Here is a 12,365-nt window from a genome sequence, read left to right on the forward strand (position 1 = left end):
AGTAGGATTCTCTACTACAGATACAGCTTCTAGTCCAAAAGCATGAGGCTATGGAGTCAGTAACAGTTCCATTGATTTTTCAGCAAGGCTCTTCCATGCTAAAACCCAGAATGTATCAGTATTTATACAGCTTTCATAAGTAGCTCTGGTTAATCTGACTGGCTTCTGTAACTGGATACTTTTATTAGCATAGCACTAACTTTAAGGCTTCATTTATAAAACTATGCACAGCACCAGTTAATTTGCATTATAATAAAAATATAACTCACTTTAAAGACCTTCTCACAGGCAGCAAGATCACTGCTGCAACTAAAACATTTTCCAGTAACCAACTGTTGCAGAGGACAACGATTTCAGCAGGAATGTGTGCAACATCCACTGATTTTTTTTCTAACACCCCCTCCCCCCCCAACACACCCCCCCCCTCAAACAACAAACCCACAAACGATACAATCAGGGGAAAATGTTAAGAAAGGGGTAAACTAGAGGTAACTTGAAAATGCAACATCAAAGCACATTTCCTTTATTAGCTTTAGGATTTTAACTTTAGTCATGCCACAAAATAGTACATCCATGTATACGATATTTGTATTGTCTAACAGACAGCCAATGATCAAATAAATCCCCGCTGTCCTAACAGGTACTACTGCTCCTACAGATGAAAGGAGATACTTGGTTGGATTTTAGGTGGGTTTCCAAAGGCAAGAATGCATGTATGACAGTGAAACATGTGTCTTGGCCCATACAGTAGAAATACAAAGAAATTTCAGCCACATTAGACAGAATACATCTGAGCTAGTGACTGGACTTCACTTACAGTCTGAAGGTTAAAGGTACATCACTGACAAAATTCATCTTTACTGAAGCAAATATTTAAAATACATTAGAAGTTGTACACTAATTTCTTGCATTATTAGTTAGTTGATTGGATACCAAAACTCAGTTGTCTTCACTTCACATGTCTACAAATTAAAGACGACCCACCTCTAGTTCCTTTAAATATGAAGTTAGTGGTTTTGTAGGGCAGAGACACTGGCATGACAGAGGTAAGGAGAAGCAGAATCTGGTTGCCTGTCTCTGGGAGAGGCTACAGCTAGATGCCCAGTCAGCCTACATACATCATGGAACCAGTCAGAGATGCATTTCCATTTGCAAGGGAGCAGAGGTAGGCACGTACAACAAAAAGATTTGCTAGTAAGTTCTGGAGAGTGCAGAACAATCTTTTCATACAGAAGAGTTAACTGTAGCAACATGATAGATTAAAAAAAAGATTCAAAGTTAAATCTAGTAAAAGAACAGTACAGCTCCCCTTACTTTTGTAATCTTGCATTTGCAAGATTTTTTGCTCTTAATCTTGAAGAGCTGATAACCTCAAGCATATCCCTGAGCTAATTTGTGCTGTGAGAATAATTATTCACAAAATCTGAAAGAGCCTTCAAAGCTATAGCAACTGTAAGTAACTCCTAAAAGAAATCATACAAGGAAAGACAGTTAGATGTTTACGTTCTACATTTTATTACTTCATAGTTAAGTCTGAAACTGTAGAGCTCCAGCCTCTGTAATCACCTCTTTCCCAGAGTGCAGTAGGGTCCTTTGGTTAGCCTTGCTCTGAATGGTGGCAATGAAACAAAAACCACAGAGGATCTTCAGACTGGAAGCTGTGAGCAGGGACAGATGAAGTTGTTCACAAGGGAGATTGCAAAATAAAAAGCTGGGTCAAAGAGGCTTGCAGAAATTACATCCACTCATTACACAAGCCCCAAGCACTTAAGATTGCTGTGGTCCAGCCCTCTTTCTACAGAGGGCCAGAAAAGAAGAGACCCAGCCAGCAGGCAGAAAACCCCTGGTTGGAAGAAGGGACAAGAATAAAACAGAAAGGAGAAGGCCATCTTTCCACAGCCAGAATTTTTTGAGGGTTTTTATAATACCTTATCACAGCCTACCTTGAGATAGTGCTTTTCCCTCTTCCCTCATTCATACTTTAAGTCACCTATATAGTTTTAGAATTAGTCCCCGTGTCACCAGTGCCTGACTTTTAAAATACCATATGCCAATTTTGTCCTTGCTATAAAAATAGCTCAATCCAATCCTCAAGACAGTCAATTTTTTGTTAATTTTTCATGTGATGACTAAGTCCCATATGATTTCACAAAATTAAGTTGCCATCAAAAAAACCCAAATGGTCACTTGAACTGCAGTAGTGTTTAGAAAAATCTGTATGCACAAAAATGTGTAACCAGTATGAGTGGCCACGGAGGAGAGGACAAATGAACAACCAACCAAAACCCAAACCCATCAGAGTTTTCCTTACTGTTTTGCAGAATTTATAGGACAATATATTTAGTAGTTCCTTTGCAAGGCTAGTGCAAATGCTTCCTACCCTCTTGATTACATGAATGTTGATTGATTTCTGCTCCAGAGAGTAATGAAATACATTCTCTGAACCTTTAGTCCCTGAGACACCCTTGCTGTCACACACTGTTTAGCAAAATGAACAGAATTACTCAGCACTGCTCATAAGCCATTTTGCTGCAGCACTGCTAAAGCATATTTTCTTCCAGAGGAAATAATCAGAATATTTAAAAATATTTTTTCAGGCTGTGACTCTTCCTGAAAACTCATGGTCATTTCTCCTTCAAAATGCAACTTTATGATCAGCTACATACTAAAGATCACCTTCCAAAAAACTAACTAGGAATTTCTGTTACAAACTATAGTCTTGCCAAAACATTCTTCCCTGCAAAATTCAATTTTGCTTCAATCTCTTCAATAGGCTGGGAACCTTACATATTCAGAAAGTATGCCTCACTTACATGTAAGCACTTAAATACAAAGTCCACACTGATTCCTCTTTTCCCAGTAAAACATGACTGTATTGTTTTATAGCACAAATGAGTTTAAAGAACACAACTGATATTCTTACACAGCCTGAATTGAAGTTACAGAAAAGTTCACCTCAAATCACCAGACAGGCAGTCCATAGTGCTAACTATGGCCTTATTTGCCCTCATCAAGCTTCAGCTAACACAAAGGAAAGGCAAATTCTGTACAGTCACAAACATTCCCTGGTCTCCAAATAAGTAATTTTTTTTCCTTTTTTAGACAATCTAGTCAGCTTTATCTCAGCAATAGTTAGGCATTCTGTTCTCATCCTATTTCTTCTGTGGAATCAATGTTGTCTAAGCAACTAGTACATTACAAAGGCAGCAGAAACACACAAGCTAAGAGGCAATTATGGTACGGGAACACATAAGCTGGCCACAAGAATAAGTGAAAATTAAGTTGGTGTTTCCTGCATCACAGCAGTGCTATTTTGATAAACTAAATAAACCAAGTTCTAGCTTCTTTCAATAAAGTTCTCCAACACCCTTATTATCGAATACTAGCTCTGTTCACCTGTTTTAAAATGAGAACTATCCATTGTCCAGGTATCCAAGCTCCTTGAATGCTTTTGTTAACAGAGAGGTAATTGTATATTGCATGAGTGCTTGCTCTAATCCAGACTATTTCAACAGTCTTCACTTTTCAAATCTGCAAGCATGCTAAAAACGTAACTTACTTTCCCTGGAGGAATGATACCTCCAGACAATAAGAACAGAATACCCACCTTGCATCACCCGTGCTATCATTTATCATATATACACAGCAAAATTTCACAGAACACAGGACAAAATGTCCTATGCTGGTGGCTAATAACATAACCTAAGGCCTATTCTCAAATACTGTGTGATGCTTCAGGGTCTTACTCACATTGGCTCCCCGCTATGGATGTACTCCCATAAGAGCTCTTCAGATAGGTCAGAAAATTTTACTTTAGTCTCTTCATAGAAATCAGTGACTTCTGTCTCTAGCTGATTATCTACAGAAAGGAAGAAAACTTATTAGAAACAGAAGTTGTAGTTTAGAGAGCATAACATCATTTTATTTCATACTCAATTGACATTTTTGCGCAAAAAATTAAAGATACTACACAGATGTATGAAACTACTAACAAAGCTCTTTAGGGATAGTGGACTCAGAACTTCCCCAGAAAAGTAAAAGCTTGCATTGTCAACCTCTGCAGTCCTCTTTTGGGGCCAACAGATTGCTCTCCCTGTGTGGGATGCACTCTTACATTAATGATGCTTATGCACCCCTATTTATGCAGCCCTATTTATGGGCTGTTAGCATACACATCCAGCACTGAGTACAAGGAAAGCTACAAACATACTTCTGACTTTATAACTGTTGTCAAAGAACTCTTAATACATCATAGTACAACACATAGCTATTACATGCTTGACTGTGAATGTACAGCTGCGTCTGCACCGCAGACTCAGGCATCCAGCAGTCCTATCAGTAATCAGTGTCATTTTCATAGATCTTTAAAGAAATAAGATTTCAGACTTCCGTATCTAGAAGTGGTTGAGTGAAGGCCAGAGGTGCAATGTAGTGCTACACTGCCTGGACCCTGCTGCATGTAGACAGCTGTGAATCTGGTATCATTGTATACAGAGACTTTTCCAAAACACATTCAAAAGGAAGCTGCCTTGCAAAAGTGAGTGTGCACATCGCTAAGTATTTGTTCTCTCTATTCTTTTCTATAAATATCCATCTCCTGTTACTGCTGTTCTGACAGCAGTGGAAATTCTTGAGGAGGACTAAGAAGGATCCACAGTAGAGACCAAAGGAAGAAGACTAACCAATCATTAATGGTGTTAGTATTGAAAAAACATTTAACATCCCAGATGTAAAAAAAATATTAAAATAAAGACAGATTTCTATGTCTTTCAGTATTGATAAAAAACCAATCAACTGAAGATGAAAATTCCATCTGTAACATACATGCTGTACTTAGCAGCAGCATTATAATTATAAACTAAAACTAAAAATGTATTCTAGAAAACTCTTGGGAATATGCAGACATGGTATTCTTGTCCATCTGAATATGATGTGGCTTAAATATGTAAGGTTCAAGTGAGGTGTGCTGTCATAGCATCAGTACTACAGTTATGTGTACTTTCACTTTCTTCCTAAACAGTTAAAGACATAATTATTCTTGCTATATAGCTCACAGGAACCCCTTGATGACATGTTTTATTTCTTTTGCAGCAGGTCTTTCTACTGTAGTAGCATATGAGTAAGGGTACTGGATCGTTTTACTATTTCTGTTACAAGCAATCATTCCAGCAAAGATTTAAAGCTGTAAATACACAAAGACTATGTCCAGTGACATTTCAGAGAAATGATCCTTGCAAAAGTTTCACTAAAAGAATATTGGCATAATTATCAAAGGCAGTCACTCAAACCAAACTCTTCAAACTACATTAGTACAGTTCTCATAAAAATCACTTGTTTACTACATAAATTATCTAATAAAGAAATTGATGTGTTGCTCCCTACAGTTTGTTAACAGCCTGAGGCATTAAGCCATTACTTTACTCACCCCCTAAAAATGGGCTCTAAAGCTTCCCTTACTTACTGAAAAACAAAGCAACTACAGATAAGTAACTGATTATATTCATCAGCTAGTGTAAAAAGAACACAGAAATAAAGTTAATATGGATCAGATTCTGCTCAGTCCCAGTTTGCAGTGCCTTACTTGGATGTCATTTAAACTATTCCCACACTTTACACAGGTCTTTTAATTAGTCCTGTAGCTTTGAGACAGTATTTCTAAAGTCTGTTGTATTTTGTCATCCTCCTTCCTGTGTGACAAATGAACACAGTAAGAAGGTTGACTTTTGTGGGGAGTTTTTAATTTATATATTGACAAGGTAATCCTCATCTTGAGTAGGAAGCCAACTGAGACTGTATATGAAACAATTCCATCCTGTTTCTTCACTTGCACTAGTCCTTATTGAGCACAATTTTAAATGCAAACACTGAGTTTTAATAAAAAGATACATATACCTTTACTGCTGCAATGTATAATAGCCACTCCTGTGAAAACGCTGTGCTCTTTCCCATTCAACCTGTCAGGGAAAAGGTGCATTAAGCTACAGTTTTATGAAATCTGTGATGTGCAAAAATGTTCTACGTGATTATGTTACTACAGCCTGAGAAACAGACCATTATATTAATACATCACTTGATGGCTCTGACACGTATCCTAAATAAATACATTTTATTTTAATTTTTTATTTCAAAATAGATGAAAATACATTGGCAAAACAAACAAACATTATCAAGAAATTCAATCAAGTCTCCAAAAGTCCCATTTGTACCAGTGTCCACAATCTGAAAAAGCAGTCCATGGTATCAGCTTCTTTACTGTACATAGGGAGAAGTGACTGTTTCAAATGCATAAGGAAAAAACAAATGGCATAAACGCTACCATTACAGGCATCTTCACTGAAAGCTGGCAATAAATAGCTCGGTGATGCAACTTAACGAGTTAACTAAACGAGTCATAGGCAACTAAAGGTTACATACTCATTTCATCCAGACTGGCCCCCAGGGATCCCACGGCAAGCCAGGGTAAGGTAACCGATGCAGAACAGAGGAAGAGCGCCTCTATTCCTCTTACCCCAGACCCATGTGCTCCCTCGTCTACTGGCTCCAGACCGCCACACTGTGGCCGATTAAATTTGAGGGCTTTAAAGTTAGTAATTCAACGTGTATACGACAAAGTGCAATAAATAACATGAAAACTTGAACGTATGAAGAGACTAATTAAGGACTAGCCTCCTTAAGATTAGCCAGGCTATTATTTGATGTGATCAGAAGCATCTCACACTCTTACTATCCCCCACAAGATTCCACATAATTAATTGTAAGATGAAACAGTGAATGAAAATTTTAATCTGACACCTTGGATACATAGGCAAATAAATATCTTGTCTGCATTTCTTTCCTGCTCATATAGAGCAAAATTAAGAGGAGTCCTAAAACTAAATTTTTAGTGCATCTCATATCCATGACTAAGAGACTGAACTTAAACAAAAAACAAACCTCAAAACATTTGCATGTGTGAGAAGTAGACTAAGCTTTTTTTATAGGACTATTTTTGAACTACCTGAACTTGGCATGATTTCAAGTAAACAGTTATGAGAAAGCTCTTGCCAGGCTCACTTCTTTGGGAATCTCCTACTAACATAGGCAGCTATCAATTCTTTTTTTCTTTTTATTTTTTAAGACTACTAATTTTAAGTTAGTAACATGCCACAAAGGATCAAAAATTCAGCCTAAGTCATAAATTAAAAAAATTAAATTATCTAAAATAGACTTACAGAGCAAAACTCCAAAAACTACCAAGCCACTTGTATTCTCTCTTTAGGAGATGCCTGAGTTACAACAAACTGGTGAAACAAGCAGTGCACCTTTTCTGTATTCCGCCCATAAAACAGAGGGGCGACTACAGGATTCACCACAGCTCATTCTTCAGAAAGGAGGTGACTAGAGTTATTTAGTTGGTGTTTCTTAAAAAAAAAAAAAGAAATTGCCACAAGATAACACTGTAGGAAAAATTATCCTTTAGGAAAAACCCAGACGCCTCAAAAAACACCAGCCTACCATCCATGGAGAACACTGATGGAAGTAGATTTTTCCTCCTCAGTTAAACTATGGAATTTAAAGCAATTGTCCATGGACACATATCACAGTGTACTTTCTTGTAAATGCAATATTCTTCAATTAAATGTCAAGCCTCAAACCACTTCTATGATGGTTCTGTCCTCTTTCCTATCACGGTTTCTCTCCATATCTCCCCATCCTGTACCCACTGAAGCATACATACAGCCTTGTGATAAATTACTCTGAAAACTAATTGGTGAAATGTGAAAACAAAATGGTTCGTTATGTCCCTCATCAGCTTCCTAAGGTGACTGGGCAGGAGCAAGCAGCTGTGGGTAACATAAAAGCAGGTTTAACTCCTTCAGTGGCAGAACTAGCTTACACTATTTAAAATGGATTGAAAAAGTTGTGTCCACAGAGTTCTTCATACATGTAAAGGAATCTGTACAGCTCCTTTTAAAACAGCTTAATACACACATTTGGAATCTTACTTAAAAATACAGACCTTGACAGCATCCTATATGCATCTTGCTTATCAACTGGTTTCTCTAGGATCTGCTCATCCACAGTCTAAAGCAAAAAGACAGAGTGAGTGTGCTGCTTTCTGTTACTTTTCAGAAACAGAGGTCAGACATGACATTTAACCCATGATTTCAGCCAGGGCTTCAAACATGAGTCTACAGAGTAGAACAAGAAGCACAGATACTTTAGTAGAACAGGTGATTTTGTGTAAAGCACGCAAGTGCAACACTCCACCCTCCAGTGGCTGCAACTCTCAAACAAAAGCGTAATTCTGCTTCTGTCCTTAACTGTTCACTGTCTCTGCAGAGGCGACAGGTATAAAGTTATGCCCACTACAAGGCACAACATTGAGTGGTTCACATGATATAGAGTTCCTGCCAATCAACAGTTGCCCGAGAACAGCATTTCCATTACATACTAGAGAATCCAAAGCAATACTTACTCAATACTAGCATCTCCACAAAACCAGCAAGGCTTCTAGCACTCAAGATACCAAAAATTGCCTTGTTGGGGAAAAAACCCTACAACCCACACCTATAAATCCCAAAAGGCACATCATATTGCAGGTATAACTTCTCAGTGAAGACAGCTTTCAAACTGTAACTTTAACCTAAAGATTCAAGTATTTTCTACACTTGCCATAAACTAAAACAATGCTAAACCAGAGAAGCCTTCTTACCACAATAGTGTCTGCTCCTATGACAACATCAGGTGTTCGCAGGTGTTTCTGTAAAGGCATAACAAAAAAAAAAGGTATTTCTCAAAAGAGGTAGAAAGAACAAAACCTTTTAAAACTTAAAGTAAGAAAATGTAAGTTCACTGGTTTACAGCCAGGGTTCTACACGGACCTGAAAACAAGGCAGTGCTGCTCCTTTTGCACTGGGTACAAAATAGTAATTATTTATATCCTCATAAAAAGAAAACAGGAAGCCTGGGCAGACCATTCTCAGGTCACAATTTTCCCAAGTATGTTTCTGATTAACAAATACATCCAGGAAAGAACTGATTTCTCAAAAGTAAACGCGGTCTTCAAGGTGGCAGACAAAATTCCTTTAAAGGAAGCACCCAGTGTATGAAAGCCAGGGAACACAGCCCTCTAGGATCATTTTTTCAAGCCAAGTTTTGCTGAAAACACACACCTTTCTTTACCTATACTTTGCTTATCTCTCTCAAAAGGGAACACATACAGCCCATTTTGGGGGATTGAGAAGTATGGGTATATAAAGATTCCTTGTAGCCTTTTCTTAGCTTTAAACTAAGTATCTGTCTTCACAGCTGAGTTTTGATTTACTTGCATGTTGTAAGGTACATAAGTTATTATTTAACACAGCAAGGCTGGAAACTTGTCTGTAACTGTGATCATTATAATAAAAAGTTTGTAGGGAGGTGATTCTTCTGTAGAAAGGCTGCTGATGTGCTTTAAATAGTAAAACTAATGCCAGACATCATTAAAAAAATTCCTGTATGAAGAAGCATTTTGAAATCCACATAAGTAGCATTATTGCCAGTATAGTGTTTTGGAAGGAAAGCCTAATCTAAGTCAGTTAGCAAGGCTGCGTTTAAAATCCACTCTCCCAATGTTCTACCACTCTCTGAAAAGATGACAGAAACCTGGATAACGATTTACATTGGAGATCATGCAATATTTGCTTTGAAGAACAGTGACATCTGGCAACATTGCTCATTTAGTGTTCAACATTCCTTTTGTCAGCAGTACAGATTCAACAAACACACTCCTCTCTTTCAGAGCTATATTATTAAGGAATTATTATGGTACATTTTGTGGGATCTAATCAGCTAGACATCGAAAGATTCTGGTAGAGAACAGCCTTACATGCTCAAACACAGTGATCGCAGCCAAAGGCAGAAGTCAAATATGCCACTGAGAGTGTAAGTTGTATCACTGATTTTGATAATATCTGGGATACAAAACAGATGCCTTGACATCACCTTCTCCCTTCTTCAAATGAAATTGCCTGTTTCTTTGTCCAGAATGCTTTAAAACATACTTTGTCTTCTTTGTCCTTTCCTCCTGCACCCCTATACTCACAAATTCTGAACTATTCTCTTGTCACAACTGTTCAGTGAGAGCTATAGCAAAACACTGGATGCACATCATGTGTTCTTCCATACAGCCCGTCTCCACAGCCAACAAATACCTGGAATGAAGAGCTGTTCAGCCACACACTCGACTGCTAAAAGGAACTACCAAGTATATATCCCAAGTGAGAGCAGGTATTCTTCTGACAAGAGATGCAGGGCACTCCTATTTGTGGAAAACCTGAACTGCAGGCACATGACCTTCTTTTGATTAGGTGAGTTAATTTTGGGAAGCTCTTTCACACATGGCAGAAATAAACATCCATTTGACTTCAGTGGGAAAATGCACTCAGAGACCACCTAAGAAGTACATGCAAATTAAGTCACGGTAACTCACACGACTCATTGCTGAAATAGCTGGTAACTTACTACATGCATTCTGTTTGCTACTTCAAGAGCTTTCTGTTTTGCTGTTTCCACAGCATACTCATAAGGGGCTGCAAAAGATGACTTTTCAAGTGTCTCCTTAAACCAGGATGGAACCACCTCAAACCGCAAGCCCTGTAAGAAAGGAAAACAATGCAGTCAATCTGATCTCATTATTAAAGGTGGCTCCCAAGACATATCAAGGAAATGACAAATACGATTTTTGCTCTTTCCACTTCTATACCCCTTCCCCCAAACACATAGGGAAAACAACAGTGCTTCTATTACAGCGTTTGGTGCATACCTATCATTTGCAAGCAGTTCAAAACAAAAACCCCAGTCAGAAATAACTTTTAAACTGGTGTGCTTCCTTGATTTTACCCTTATTTATTAGAACCTAATCACATTAGTAATTTCACCGTTCTTCTACAAGAATCTAACATTATGAAATTAACGCACTTCATAAACAGACTATTCCCTACTGGATTTTTTTTTTTTTTTATTGAATCCATCCACAGCACTTTACTTGCACACTAGTACCACAGATTCTTCCACACATTCTTACAGGAGCTTTACTACCCACACTTTATCATTATACATGTGATAAATAGCACACAAGAAAAGCCAGTTCCTGTACAGTTTTGTCAAGAAAACCCCTATTCTTCCTGCCTCTTGACTCCAGGTTATACCCGTAACTTCACTACACCCAGTGGGAACACCATGTTTCTAGTAACTTAGTGCATGCTTGAACATTGGTTCTTCTCCACATATCAGTATTTTGAAAGGAATATACTTCTTCCCACTTAAGTTCAGCTTCTCCCATGAAGAATAATAACACTAAGCAACCCAAATTAGATGCATTATAATACCGGAGTGCCATTCAGCAGCCTCGCTGCTGCCAGCCCAGTGAGATTGGCATGCTGCTCCCAGGGCTGCGCGGTGGGAGTGACGGGCTACAGCCGCCCTTGCCCCCCCCAGGCGCCCTACAGAAAGGGGACAGCCGCTTCATTCCCTCCCCCCCTGTTTGTAATACCGATCCCGGGAAGTTTTCTTAAGTTCCAGAAGCCCAAGCCAAATTTTCAGAGGTTTCAGTAGTAAGTATCAGAAGTAAAGGCAACAGAAATAATTTTTAATTACTTCAGCCCATTGTAAGGACTTTCAAACTTCTCTATTATATGCCAGAAGTAATTATGCCAGCACTTTCCAGCCTAAGCAAGTCTTTTACTTGCTTGCTTACACCACCGCCCCTCAGCAGAGCACTTCGGGCCGCTCTCACGCTACGCTGACCGCACACAGAGCCGGCGCACACGCACTTGCTCACGGAGGGCACCGGACCGAGAACTGGGCCCGAAACCCCCAGGCGTGAGCCGGGGCGCAGCTCGGGGGGCAGCGCCGCCCCCGCCGCTCGGCGGCCCCGAACGCCGCTGCCCAGGCGGGCAGGGCCGTGGGGAAGCCCGGCCGCGCCGCCGCCATCGCCTCAAGCATAACAAGCCCCGCCGCGGCGGGAGGCACGGCTGGGGCTGGTGCCCGCTGTCCCGGCAGGCGGCGGGCCCCGCAGGCCCGACCCGGCGGGGGCCCGAGGGCAGCACCGCCCGCCCCGCACTCACCACGTTGGTGAGGATCTCCTGCCGGCGCGGCGAGGCGCTGGCCAGCACCACCCGCTTGCTGACCAGCTTCCCCAGCACCGGGTTCAACACCATGGCGGCAGCGGCGGCCACCGCCTCCCCCCACCCCGCTCCGCGCACACCAAGGCCCGGTGATGGCGGTGGCAGCCTTATACGGCAGCGGGGCGGGGCCGGGGCGGGGCCGGGGCGGGGCCGGGGCGGGGCCGGGGCGGGGCCGGGGCGGGGCCGGGGCGGGGGCGGGGCGGGGGCGGGGGCGGG

General features: G+C 40.5%; 1 protein-coding gene across 3 annotated transcripts in view; it reads right to left on the reverse strand.

Annotated features, from left to right (window-relative positions):
* ASMTL (acetylserotonin O-methyltransferase like) overlaps window positions 1-12,243 on the reverse strand; it is a 31,438-nt gene extending 19,195 nt beyond the window's left edge. For 2 of the 3 annotated variants that reach the window (XM_040584892.1, XM_040584891.1), the window contains exons 1-6: window positions 12,090-12,242; window positions 10,486-10,617; window positions 8,696-8,743; window positions 8,000-8,064; window positions 5,893-5,954; window positions 3,751-3,859 (exon numbers count right to left, since the gene is read on the reverse strand). In XM_040584892.1, coding sequence (XP_040440826.1) covers window positions 3,751-3,859; window positions 5,893-5,954; window positions 8,000-8,064; window positions 8,696-8,743; window positions 10,486-10,617; window positions 12,090-12,182 — 509 coding nt within the window. In that variant the 5' untranslated portion in view covers window positions 12,183-12,242. Of the gene's footprint in view, window positions 1-3,750; window positions 3,860-5,892; window positions 5,955-7,999; window positions 8,065-8,695; window positions 8,744-10,485; window positions 10,618-12,089 lie in introns of all 3 variants that reach the window. The other variant, XM_040584890.1, reaches the window with a different exon arrangement.
* Window positions 12,244-12,365: the final 122 nt, after the last annotated feature.

This window comes from Falco naumanni, chromosome 2, assembly GCF_017639655.2.
Source record: "Falco naumanni isolate bFalNau1 chromosome 2, bFalNau1.pat, whole genome shotgun sequence".
In the NCBI taxonomy this organism is placed as follows: Eukaryota; Metazoa; Chordata; class Aves; order Falconiformes; family Falconidae; genus Falco; species Falco naumanni.